This window comes from Drosophila albomicans, chromosome 3 (assembly GCF_009650485.2).
Source record: "Drosophila albomicans strain 15112-1751.03 chromosome 3, ASM965048v2, whole genome shotgun sequence".
In the NCBI taxonomy this organism is placed as follows: domain Eukaryota; kingdom Metazoa; phylum Arthropoda; class Insecta; order Diptera; family Drosophilidae; genus Drosophila; species Drosophila albomicans.
The window spans coordinates 46,211,156-46,225,025 of NC_047629.2; the positions used below are offsets into that span (position 1 = coordinate 46,211,156).

Here is a 13,870-nt window from a genome sequence, read left to right on the forward strand (position 1 = left end):
TTAATGGTGCAACAACACACCCACGCGATCAGCCGTCAGTCAACGCAAGCGATGATAATTTTTCATGCAGTCGCAAGCAGCTGGAGTTCGAGTTGAAGTCGACATCATTATCATCATCATCATCATCGCCTTTGCGTTGGGAGGCTGCAAATGTTGCAGATCATTTCGTACGTGTGGCAAATAGAAAAGTGTTTTCCCAGCACCCCGGAGAGAGAGAAAAGGACATCAATCAAAAAATGCTTGAACAGCTCTGACGCTGAGATTTAGCTTTTATAATTTTTATTAATGGCCAAAACAGAGAATGCGCTTCAAAAGTATTGTAATAAAATATGCTGCTCAATGCTTTCGGCTGTGTGTTTTTTTCGTAATTAATGGATGAAGACATTTCGCAAGAAGACATTGGATAATTGTTTTGTTGGCACATGTGGTTTTGCGTTGCAAACACTCGCACTGGCATTGCAACTGCGACTCTTAGCTGCCCACCTAATTGGGATTCAGCTTGAGTTCAGCGCTGGCCGCATTCAGACGCGATTTGGTGGGGAAATTACGCTCCTTTTTCTCCACAAAGATCTGATAGTGACCCTCGCCATAGCCAAAGCCATGCATAGTTTTCCGCATAGCATCCGGAATCAACTTGAATCCACGGCGTTCCGGCGGCGGCGAGTCCATGCAATTCTCCGGCTCCTCGCACTTGCAATTCTCCTTACCGCAAGCCTTGTTCTCAATGATGCAGAATAGTTGCAGGCACTTGCGCATCACATAGATCAACAGCAGGATGATCAGGTTGCTGGCAAGCAGATGCTTGCGCGGCGCCAGAAACAACATCCTCTCGCTAACTAACACTGGGACACTTGCTATCACAGCTATTAAGTATTGTTGTAATCGATGTGTTGTTGACGAGACGACGACCAAACGATAACTGAGTAAAGGATGCAGCCATCAGTCGCGTATTTATACTAAGCCATAAATGTAGCACTCGACTGTGTCTGCCTGCCTGTCTGGCAGCCATGTTACATTTCCCTCCGTTAGGTAGCTGCAGGTCAACAGGACACAACACAACATGACTGTACTTGCAGGTAAGTGGTAAGTCCTTCAGATTAGGTAATCAGCAGCCATCGAGCCATCGAGTGCGGCGACTGCTGTTGTTGGGCCAAATGTGTTTATGAGTTTGTGGAAAATATTAACTTGAAATTACTTTATCGACCTGCCAGCAGCTACGAACATTTTCCAACGAAACACAAAAGCAAATACACTCACATTTCCATACGCATTCAGGCAGCGACACGCTTGCGAGAGTCCTTGACGCAAAACTGAATTTCCCGTCTGGCATAAAAATGCACAAATTGAATATAAATAAATTTCCTGCAGCCAAAAATGGAGTATTCAAAAGACATGTGTGTGCGCTCTGCATATCTTCAAATAAATTCAATATGAATTTAAACGAAACTCAGAATAAGTAAGAAAGCTACAGTCAACTGTGAGATACTCGCTACCCATATTCAATAAAGCCAGATTCTACAAACATATGAAAAATATACCACAAAAATACTGAAATATACTGAAGGCTATATTTGGTATATGAAATATATAATAGAATACTGAATTATATCAGATTATCAGCCAAAGCAACTAACATACTTTCAAATTTTCAGGAATCTTAAATACTAAAGTTATTATTGAATGTATAAAAAAACGCCGCTTTAGCTTCAAAATTAGGCTTGTTATTCGATTTTTGTCGATTTGCGGGGCGGACGTGGGCGTGGCAGAAAATTTGAGACAAACCTGATCTGCGTACAAACATAACAAATGCTGTCGGAAAGAAATTATACCTCTATATCTAATAGTCTCAGAGATCTAGGTGTTTATACAGACGGACGGACAGACAGACGGACATGGCTATATTGTCTCGGCTAATAGCCGGTCAAGAATGATCAAGAATATATCCTATATATTTTAATGGGGTTGGAGATGACTCCTTCTACATTTCACATACATTTCAAGCAGGCACAAACTTATAATACCCTTCTACCCCTTGGATACCGGGTATAAAAAGACATCTCTGTGAAATTTAGCGACTAAAACGCAACCGCTCATTAGAGCAGCCAAAAAGTTGGCTCACTCTCTTTTCTTTCACTTGCAACTGATGTGCAGTTAGTTACCTGGTCCCAATCGACCCAAATGAATACCGCAGTGGTTGCTGCCTCCCTCCCACCTGTCCGCCCACCCCCCTCTTTTGTGTGCACAAAAAGTTGGTCAAACTTTAAGGGAAAAGACCGACGGCGGCGGCAGATGGTTTTTCTTCATTCGCTTCAATGATTATTTTTTGCAATTTCTGCGCAATTTGCCAATCTCTATGCAACTTGTGGCAGCAGCCAGCCCCAACAATTTGCCTTCATTTGTTGACTTAATCATTTGATTGCGTTTTTCTGCATTGCGCTCTGCGCTGATTGAATTCGCTGCGCCACCAGAGTTTCGTGTTCATTTCTCACTCCCTCCCCCAGAGAGGGGAAATCAAGCTAATTAGTTTAATTGATACGTAGTAGTTTTTGGCCAGGCTTACAACCTTTTTTGCGCTCGCCCAGACACACCAATCAAACGAGAAACTTTTCGCGTCAGGATGTGTGAAGCAACCAACACACACACATACGTATATATGTGTTAGTATTTAAGTGTGTTAGCTTGTGTGTGTGCGTCTTTAGTCGAATCTGGGTTAAGGCCAGTTGGGAAAACTGCTGTCAGATTGACCAGCTGTCTTGGGCTAAGAAGATAATCATGCGGATTGAATTGAGTTTTTAGATTACATCATTAGAGTTGCCATTTAAATTAAGCGCTTAAGACGCGTGTTTGTTCAATTGCAATTTAAAGACTGCTTTGGGAATGCAATGTTGTATTGCAGATGGCATATAACTTTACTACAGAGAAAAGCTACCACACATTAAAATATATGAAATCAATTTGAAGACATATTAGATTAATCAGAAGATCAGATCTTCATTACAGTAAATAAAAGAATCTCAATTTAAAAAATAATAATAAAATATTCGGAGTACGGAATTCAATTCAATAAGATTTTAGAGTAATATAGAAGAATTGAATATTTACAGTTTTTACTAAAATAATTATGCAATTTCCTTCATAAGATTTTCAATGAAATATTAGAATATATGTACGTGGTATAGAATTAACTTTATTCAAAGTTTTTAGAGAGTATCTCTCTGTCGAGCACCCTGTACAGTAGCTTTTAAGAAGTTTAAGATTATTAAAATAAATAAATATTATGTCAAATTTTCAGATGTTTTATTGAAACCTACTTTTTATGTAATGTTGTAGAATTTTATTTGGACTCTTATTTAAAAATGTCAATATATTCCCAAAAACATATGAAATGCATTGAATGTTTCCTAAATATATATATTTGCTATTCAGATGTCAAGAGAATGTGGCTGTATTTTAATCGTCTATGAGTCTTCTTCGTCTCCATCAAATTTTTCTGCCAATCTTAATGCCATTTTAATAAAAATTGACATAACGAAATTTATGTTTATTTTTATCTTATGGAATCTGAATTTGACTTTTGGTTTAAAATAGACAATATATTTTTATGGCGACATCAATAACAGCAGAGTTTGTAAGTAAATATTGTTTTATTTTTTTGAAAATATTTTTACGAAAGTTACGAAGACAGTGTGCAAAGCACAGAGAATTGTCTGTGTGTGGCAAAAAGAGTTTATCTTTGGCTGTCATCTCAAGAAATGCATATGCTCAACTTCAGCTTCAACTTTCAATTGCTGCTGGTCGAAGCACTCGTTTGCAACCTGTTGGCAGAAAGTGTTACCGACATTTTTATTGAGGAAGGAGAGAGGATGCTTAAAGAGAATTTCAATCTTGAATTCTCTTTTACAATATGTACCACATTTGATTATGATTTTATGGTTTTTGGTTTAACTGTTTTGGAAGTGGTTCATTTTGTGGCTTACCACAGCTTGTTGCAGCTTAAGGAACGCAGCAATTGAATATGTTTGCATATGCATGACAGCAAGGGAGACAATACGAGAGATAGAAAGAGAGAGGAGTTGTGAGTTCGCAGCCGGAGGCAATATTTATGTGCCACATGTGTTGGCATTTAAGATGAGTTTTTGATGAAAGCAAATATATATTGGCTCGAATGGCGGCATATAAATCGTGGCATGCCACACGGCGCACGTGCTCAGTTCTGTCGCTCCCTCTCTCTCTCTCTCTCTTTTCGCTTCCCTTCCCTTTATGCAATGAGCTTTTTTTGGCAGCTTTCATAAATATTTATGATATGACAGCGAACCATTCCACAGCTGTCCCTCGTTATAACTGATATGTCTGAGACTGGGACTGAGACAGCGACAGCGACTGAAGCTGAATCTGAGACATCGAGACACAGAGAGAAAGAGAAAAGGTGCGCCACTCTCACCTCTTTAGTCTCCTTCTTTCTCTCAACTCTCCTCTCGCTTTGTTGGCCATAAATTATGCATTAAAAAGTTCAACGTTCAACTTGATTTTGATTGTGTTTTCTAGCGCAGTAATTGTGGCGGGACACAAGCGCGTGCCGTCGGTGCTGCCGCATTAAATCTACCGTGCCTCACGTAGCTTGCAACAAGCGGGGCAGCGACAGAGCCGGAACTCCATGGATGGAATTATCTGTGTGCTACCTGTCGCCAAAGTTTGTTGTTCCAGTCGCAACGCAGCTATTTTAAGGACATTATGCTGCAGCAAGGATAATAGAGAGATGGAAGAGACACAAGAGAGAGGAGAGGGAGACAAAATTTATTTTAATGCGATTTGCATTTATTCCGCTTGGCGGCATCTTTAGACTGGCGCGACTGGCAACAAATTGTGGCTTTAATTCTATTGGAATTGCCATTTCACTGTGTTAGCTGAAAAGTTGGCAAGTTGGCAACAAACGGCGACGAGAGTGCAACGACGTCGTGCCCCAAAAAGTGTCTGCTTACTTAGCGCACAGTCTGCTGATGGCCCAGACGCTGCCCAAGCTCGAGGCCCGAGCCCATTAGGCAGCCAGGTATGACAGTTAGGCCGCCTCCTCTTTGCAGCAGCCACAGCAACAGTAGCATCAACAACCAGCAGCAGCAACAGCAGCAACAACAGGAGCAGCTGCATCCATCAGACCAAACAATTTCCGTCAAATTTCCATGCGCTGACAAAAGCTTTTCACTTTTCACTTGAGTGCCGGGACAAAAGCCAAACAGCCTGGGCTCCGCAAGCTGCTCGCTCTGGTTGAGAAATGTTGGCGTTAGACAACGAACGAGTCAAGCCGAAGCACTGTTGCTCTTTTAGGCCGTCGATGGGTGGCCAAACTTCATGGCAACTTGTGTGAATGTGTGTGTGGCAGTCGCTTTTCGTCTACTTAGGAGGACGACAACACCATCGATGGAGACGTGCTTTGCAAGCCTCTTAGCTGAGGCATATTCAAAGCCATTACTTTGCATTTTACACCTGACAACAAGAGGTGGCAAAAGGCCTCGTTGCGACCGACGCCTGCCTCTTGGCATAGATCCAAGCAAAGCAATACAAACATTATACTGTATATATATATTTATACTTCCACTTTAGGCAACGCCAACGCTATCAACTACTCGTTGTCTGTGTGTAACACGGCTAAAACGTAACCAAAAAATAAGACATCTACAGTCGATTGTGCTTGACTATGAGATACCAGCTACAAGTTCTTAATAAAAGCAAATCAGTGTCGTATTATCATTTAAATCTACTAAAATAATGTACCGAAATACCGAAGGTGGCGTATGGATATACTATTAGATTCAAAATATTCCATAGAGTACAATCAATAGTAATTAAGATTGAAACATATACCGAATGCTGTATTTGGTATATCGATATACTACTATATACTATACTATTATAGAGTCAGCAAAAACAAACAAGTCTAATATTATCATGTAAGCATACCAAATTACTATACCAAGAAATATACCGAAAACGATACTATTACAATCAAAATATACCATAGGGTAAAGTTGTCAGCAATTAAAACAGCGATATATACTGAATGCTGTATTTGGTATATCGATATACTATTACATTGAAAATATACTATAGAGTCAACAAAAACAAACAAGTCTAGCATAATCATTTAAATATACCAAATTAATATACCAAAAAATATACCGAAGACGACTATTGCAATCAAAATATACGGAAAATTACAATAGCCAGTAATTAAAGCTGCGATAAATACCGAATGATGTATTTGGTATATCGATATACTATTCATATTCATACATAGAGTTGAAACATACCGAATTGATATATCGAAGACGACAATCGTCAGCAATTAAAGCTGCTATATATACCGAATGCTGTATTTGGTATATATTATATATTATTATATACTATTACATTAAAAATATGTCATAGAGTACAATCGAAAACAATTTTTAAGAGTATATATACAAATACCAAATGATTTCTTAAATGTCTTATAAGATTTTCATCTGATCAGATTAATAATATACATATACTTTGCCTGCTCGTTCTGCCTTTTACATTTCCTGTTGGCACAAACTTATAACACCCAATTTACAGCCCCAATGGGTATCGGGTATAAAAAGTTGGCCGAAATTCGCTTCGCGAGAACTGAGACAAGCCAATTGTTATCTCAGTGGCAGCTTCAACGACGACGACGACGACGACAGCTTTTGCTTTGCTTTTGAGCCGCTGAGTTGCTGCAGTCATTAGCCAACTTTTACAGATTGACCGACTAGTCGACTGGCCTACACAGCAGCAGCAACAGCAACAGCAGCCATGGGCAGCTCAATCCATGTTGCAGCAGTGGCAGCGGCGTCATTCAAATGTCATTAGTGCGAGGCTTGGGTCAAGCCCATGCAACTGCCACGCAGCAACAGCAACAGCAACTGCAGCAACAGCAGCGGCGGCAAGGTGGCCGGTGTGGCATGTGGCAAGCCTTGTTCGTCGCTGTGCTCGTAATTTCATTTCGAAACGAGCGCAATTTGTGCTCTGGATGTCGTCCACTTCTGGCCTGCGCCTTGCTCCAGCTGCGTTTGATTAAATGCCGCCGCACACCACTCGACCACTTCCACTTCCTCCATCCCCTCACTACCCCCCTTTTGCCACTCTCATGCAGTCAGTTGCCTTGCCACTTGTGCGAGTCTGTGGCCTTTGCGTTTTAATTGCATTGAAATTAAAACGCTTTGCATACTTCTCGGCGCCAGATTTATGATTGCAATTCGTTATTTATCAGGCCCCAATTTCGAATTCTACTCTTTTCGCTGCCTTCACTCTATTGGCTGGCAATTTTCAATTTTCGATGCCAACAAGATTTATGTTTCGACCATCGCCATTTTTTTGTTTTTTTTTTTTTTTTTTTGTATTTGGTTGATATTCTTTCTAACCCAAACGTAAAGTAACCGCAGGCTTCAATTTTGCAACTGTTCATTTTTTGCTCTCTTTTGTGGCCGACGCGTCGTGGGATTTTCCGCGGAAAACTAACCTCGCAAATGTATTGTGTAAACTGTTGTCGACATCGGCATTTGATGCTAATGGATTTTTGAATATGTTTATACAAGCGAGCGAGTGAGTGAGAAAGAGAGAGAGAGCTTAATAAATATTTATTGTTATCTTTTGGATATTACTTTTTTGCTTTCTAGTTTTTTGCGCTGTGATTTTCACACACAAACACTCACACAAAAAACTGCAACATGAACAGCAATAACATTTGGCAATTGAATTCAATTATATTTATTGAAAATGCTATCTACACACATGCCAAAAATATCAAATAAAAATGTAACTATTTCCTATTTCTGTGTGTGTTTTTTTTTCTTCTGTGCAATCTGAATACTCTCTAAGCCTCATTCACTTGCAATAAAATCTGATATCGGAATTATGAATTATTATTTTATAGCTGAAATCTGACGAAAAACGAATCATGCCAAATTGATTTTATGATTGTTTTATCGCAATTCCCTCAAAAGTTGTCATTTTTGGCTTGTCAAGCATTTGTGTGGAAATTGAATAGTTTATAAATAGCTTTAAATTCATACACGCGCTGTACTCATTTGCATATTTAAAGAGTTGAATGGAAAATCACTAAAACACATGCGCACTGTGACAGTTTGATTTGTTTTTATGTCGAATTAAGCTCAACTAATACTTCATAAATATAAATGCTACGTTTGCTAATTTTATATGAGCAACAAAAGCTGGTTGCGATCGCTCTATCTCTCTCACTCGCGCTCTTACTTTACATATAATTATGCGAGCACTGCTTTGCTTGCAAGCACAACGCTAGAGTGCATTCTGTCTCCCACTCTCTCCTAGCACTACTCTCTTCTAGCACTGCTTGCTCAAGTTGACGCGCATTAGCTTTGTTGTTGTATTTTATACACTTCGCTCTCGCTATATGTGTGTCGGTGAGATAAACATTAGTCGAGCTGCTTGCGCACTCTCAGACTACGCTCTCTCCCACTCAAATACAGCAGAGAGTTGACGGTCAGCTGCTTTGTTATGATTGCACTGCATTGAAGTTAGACGCTGAACAATGCTAGTAAACATTACAATCTTGCTCTCTCTTCAATTGCTCTCAATTTAGTTGGCCTTGCTTTTGCTCTCTTTATGCGCGTCGTGTGTTTCTTGTATTTGCGTCTCGTGGCGAATTTAGTTTTTTGCTGTTAAGCTGAGCTAATCAAACGATCACAAACTCTCCCGCTCTCGCTATCGCACACACTCTTCCTGCCCGCTGTTCCCAATATGCTACGTTAATTGGCTGATTAAAGGTCACTCTGGCGCTCAGCGGCAATTCGCTCACACTTTGCAAATTATTTAAACATCACAGCGAGGTGAATTTTCCGTTAGTTCAGTTGAAGCGTTGCGAGAGTTAACATTTCCCTCTCTCCGGCCACATGGAATAATGCAGATCCGGAAACTCCAAGCCTACTTCATGCAACTCTGACGATAATACACTCATACATAGATTCTGACACACACTGATACATACACACATGTACATGCCTTTTGTAATAAATTGTCACTGACGAAATAGTCAGTATTATTCTGTTCTCCAAACAGTACAGTCGTTTTATTTGTGAGTATTTCTAACATATTCGGGAATTATATTATTTTAATATATTATTATAAATATATTTATTACAAAAGTCTCTAGCTGTTTATACATAAGTACATAAATTAAAAAGGTTGAGTGAGGCACAAAAATGGACAGCAAGCGAAGCCAATTTTACCAAGGAGCTGGTCGTCTACTTGCGTGCGCCTTTCTCGATGAGTAAGTTCACAGTCGTCAAGTGGCCGGCACGACTAGCCTCCACAAGTGGCGTACGGTTGTCCTCCGTCTTGTGCTCCAGATTAGCGCCATATGAGAGGAGAACACTAGCCGCAACGGTCCCCCTTGCCAGCTGCCATCATGAGATACGTGTTGCCATTTGTAATGGCCCCATTAATGTTGCCGCCGGCCTGGATGAGCAAAGTGGTAACCTCAACGTCACTATTAATTGAACTTTCGAGCGGCGATGGCAGTGGACACTTCCATTTGGCCACCTGTTGAAGCCGCTGAAAGAGCGAAGTTCAAGTGATCGGCGCCGGCTTGCAGGAGGAAACGCACCATATCAATATGACCCTTATAGCTAGCCACTGACAATGCACTCTCGTAGTACTCATTGGAACGGTTGTTGATTTCGGCTCCACGCTCGAGAATTACCTGTGAGAGAGACATTAAACATTAGTCTAATCTGCTGATTAGATTAAAGGACAGTTGCCATCAAATCTCGGATTCCACTTACACTCATACATCAATTCTGACGTACATACTTTTTGTAATATATAAAATATTTAGTCTTTTTCTGTTCTCCACACAGCGCTGTCGTTTTATTTGTGAGTATTTCTAACATATTCCAGAATTTTCTCGCAAATGAGACTCCCTCGGCCACTGGACTGGTAACTGATATTTTGAATTTTACAATTTTTGTGTTGTGATATAAAGTGTGTTCTTAATGTATTAGTTTGTCGGTGTTAGGGTTTCCAGGATGTTTACTCAGACTTCTCGAAAAGTTTAGTTCAAGCTGTTCGTACTCGTACGCTTTCTCGATCGTCTCTGGCCTTTGGTTTCTAATGGCTGACCTAAGTGGGTCCTTTAATTCAACTAGGAATGTATTTAGGCAGAATCTGTCATATTGGTCACGTTTGGACGTGAGGGAGTGTCCACTAGGGTCTGCTTCTCAGGCCAGTGACATCAATTCACTTATTATTCTCATGGCTGTGAAATATAATCTTCCCATACTGAGTCCATCCGGAAGATTATGTAGCTCTCTAACAAGCATTTCTTCTGTTTTTTTTGCTAGAGATTGAGATTTGATTTGATTTGATGTCATCCCAACTGAGGAGTACATCGCAGACACTCAGTGCTTCGTCTGCTCTGTCTTTAATTTTGTCACGGATAGTTCCAAGTAAGTACTGTTCGCATGTTGCTTTGTCCACTGATCCGGCTAACAATAGTAGCTGTTCTACTCTACTTATAAATCTGTCAAGATTGTCAGGTGGGTAGTTGATGTACAATGCCTAGTAGTTGGTGTAGATTCAGGCTTGTGCTTGTAGGAATAGATGAATCCATAGCGTTGAATTATCATTTGTTTCTTACTCTTTCCTGTGTAATAGATATTAAATATTATCGGCTTCAACAGTAATGTATTGATTTAATAAATACTCAATAAAGTGTATTTGAGAGGTTAGTGAACATGTGACGGCAATAGATATTAAGTTGTTTGTTGTTTCAGCTTACAAATTTTAATTATTTTCAATGGATTTTAAAGTTTAAGTAATTTATTATATCTTCTCTAATTAAATCAAAGTATATGAGCTCTCGGGGGTATTGCTCAGCGACGTAGCAAGAATTTCACAAGCGAAGGTAACACAAACACATATGTACATATGTACATTTTTACATGGCATTTGCCGAAGTGAACACTATCACTGTGTGTGATTTTTTTATACCCGCTACCCATAGGGTAGAAGGGTATTATAACTTTGTGCCGGCAGGAAATGTATGTAACAGGTATAAAGTATATATATTCTTGATCAGCGTCAACAGCCGAGACGATCTAGCCATGTCCGTCTGTCCGTCTGTGTGTCTATCCGTATGAACACCTAGATCTCAGAGACTATAAGAGATAGAGCTATAATTTTTTATAGTTTGTTTCAAATTTTTGCCACGCCCACTTCCGCCCCCGCAAATCAAAAAAATCGAATAACAAGCGTAGTTTTAAAGCTAGCGAATTTTGGTATATACTATAATTACTATAGTAGTTATGATTTCTGAAAATTTGTTTGCGATCAGATAAAAATTGTGGAATTATTAAAGAAATACTTTTGTATGGGCAAAAACGCCTACTTACTAGGGGTCTGAGTTGCTTTGGCCGACAATCTAGCACATTCTGCCGTCTATGGTATATTTTGAATGGTGTACTATATCGATATACCAAACATACCATTTGGTATATTTTTAGTATTTTCGGTATATTTTGAAGATTATACCGCAATATTTTGCCTTTATTAAAAGTGGGTAGCGGGTATCTCACAGTCGAGCACACTCGACTGTAACTTTCTTACTTGTTTTTTGTAATATTTCTGCACTTTTAGTTTATTTATTCGTTTATGAATTTTTTATATTCTTGTTTTTGCGTTAATGGAAGTTGATAAATGAAAACTATCCCGGTGCCTTAACAGCGATTGTTGTACACATATACGGTCGTTCTTTGCCATTTTCGTTGTTTTCTTTTTATCAAACATACTAAATTGATTTTATGATTGTTTTATCGCAATTCCCTCAAAAGTTGTCATTCTTGACTTGTCAAGCATTTGTGTGGAAATTGAATAGTTTATAAATAGCTTTAAATTCAAACACGCGCTATTCTCATTTGCACATTTAAAGAGTTGAAAAATAACAAAAACACATGCGCACTGTGACAGTTTGATTTGTTTTTATGTCGAATTAAGCTCAACTAATACTTAATAAATATAAATGCTACGTTTGCTAATTTTATATGAGCAACAAAAGCTGGTTGCGATCGCTCTATCTCTCTCACTCGCACTCTTACTTTAAATAAAATTATGCGAGCACTGCTTTGCTTGCAAACACAACGCTAGAGTGCATTCTGTCTCCCACTCTCTCCTAACACTACTCTCTTCTAGCACTGCTTGCTGAAGTTGACGCGCAATAGCTATGTTGTTGTATTTTATACACTTCGCTCTCGCTATATGTGTGTCGGTGAGATAAATATCAGTAGAGCTGCTTGCGCACTCTCAAACTACGCTCTCTCCCATCTCACTCAAATACAGCAGAGAGTAATTAGTTGACAGTCAGCTGATTTGTTATGATTGCACTGCACTGAAGTTGACGACGCTGAGCAATGCTAGTAAACATTACAATCTTGCTCTCTCTTCTCTCTCTCTAAAACTTAATTTAGTTGGCCTTGCTTTTGCTCTCTTTATGTTTGTTGTTGCGCGTGCTTTGTATTTGCGTCTTGTGGCGAAATTAGGTGTTTGCCGTTAAGCCGAGCTAATCAAACGATCACAAACAAACCGCTCCCGCTCTCACTATCACACACACTCTTCCTGCCCGCTGTGCCCAATATGCTACGTTAGTTGGCTGATTAAAGGCAATTCAGCGGCAATTCGCTCACACTTTGCAAATTATTTAAACATCACAGCGAGGCGAATTTTGCGATAGTTCAGTGGAAGCGTTGCGAGAGTTAACATTTCCCTCTCTCCGGCCACATGGAATAATGCAGATCCGGAAACTCCAAGCCTACTTCATGCAACTCTGACGATAATACACTCATACATAGATTCTGACATACACTGATACATACACACATGTACATGCCTTTTGTAATAAATTGTCACTGACGAAATAGTCAGTCTTATTCTGTTCTCCAAACAGTACAGTCGTTTTATTTGTGAGTATTTCTAACATATTCCGGAATTATATTATTTTAATATATTATTATAAATATATTTATTACAAAAGTCTTTAGCTGTTTATACATAAGTACATATAATAATAAAAGTGCGAGTGAGGAACAAAAATGGACAGCAAGCGAAGCCAATTTTACCAAGGAGCTGGTCGTCTACTTGCGTGCGCCCTTCTCGATGAGTAAGTTCACGGTCGTCAAGTGGCCGGCACGACTAGCCTCCACAAGTGGCGTACGGTTGTCCTCCGTCTTGTGCTCCAGATTAGCGCCATATGAGAGGAGAACACTAGCCGCAACGGTCCCCCTTGCCAGCTGCCATCATGAGATACGTGTTGCCATTTGTAATGGCCCCATTAATGTTGCCGCCGGCCTGGATGAGCAAAGTGGTAACCTCAACGTCACTATTGTTAATTGAACATTCGAGCGGCGATGGCAATGGATATGTGGAACTATTGACTTGCGCTCCGGAGTAATAATTGCGCTACATCCACTTGGCCACCTGTTGAAGCCGCTGAAAGAGCGAAGTTCAAGTGATCGGCGCCGGCTTGCAGGAGGAAACGCACCATATCAATATGACCCTTATAGCTAGCCACTGACAATGCACTCTCGTAGTACTCATTGGAACGGTTGTTGATTTCGGCTCCACGCTCGAGAATTACCTGTGAGAGAGACATTAAACATTAGTCTAATCTGCTGATTAGATTAAAGGACAGTTGCAATCAAATCTCGGATCTCAAGATAACCGCCCGCGCTGACAACCATGAGCGCCGTTTCCCCATTTTCACATCTTTCATTTACGTTGTTCCTGAGCATCACTATGACAATTTCATAATGACCCGAAGCAGCCGCTTCAATTAGTGATGTTC

At 39.9% G+C, this 13,870-nt stretch overlaps 2 protein-coding genes across 2 annotated transcripts; both read right to left on the reverse strand.

The window, feature by feature from the left end:
• Nucleotides 1–483: 483 nt before the first annotated feature.
• Nucleotides 484–825, reverse strand: LOC117571884 (uncharacterized). Its single transcript, XM_034254343.1, has one exon. The coding sequence runs from the start codon at nucleotides 823–825 to the stop codon at nucleotides 484–486; it is 342 nt and encodes a 113-aa protein (XP_034110234.1).
• An 8,701-nt stretch (nucleotides 826–9,526) lies between these two features.
• LOC127565715 (ankyrin repeat and KH domain-containing protein 1-like) lies at nucleotides 9,527–11,610 on the reverse strand. The gene is made up of 2 exons (XM_052005715.1): nucleotides 11,427–11,610; nucleotides 9,527–9,736 (listed from the first exon to the last, which is right to left on the reverse strand). Exons 1-2 carry the CDS (start codon nucleotides 11,520–11,522, stop codon nucleotides 9,527–9,529), a joined length of 306 nt encoding a protein of 101 aa, XP_051861675.1. The 5' UTR covers nucleotides 11,523–11,610.
• Between the last annotated feature and the right edge of the window lie 2,260 nt (nucleotides 11,611–13,870).

Bases quoted from the DNA above. Each gene is read 5' to 3' on its own strand.
- LOC127565715 (XM_052005715.1), bottom strand. From the start codon at position 11,522: ATGGTATGTTTGGTATATCGATATAGTACACCATTCAAAATATACCAT. The intron at 9,737-11,426 runs GTAAGTAGGCGT...TCTCTCTCACAG, and splicing joins CAAAGCAACTCAGACCCCTA to GTAATTCTCGAGCGTGGAGC.
- LOC117571884 (XM_034254343.1), bottom strand. From the start codon at position 825: ATGTTGTTTCTGGCGCCGCGCAAGCATCTGCTTGCCAGCAACCTGATC.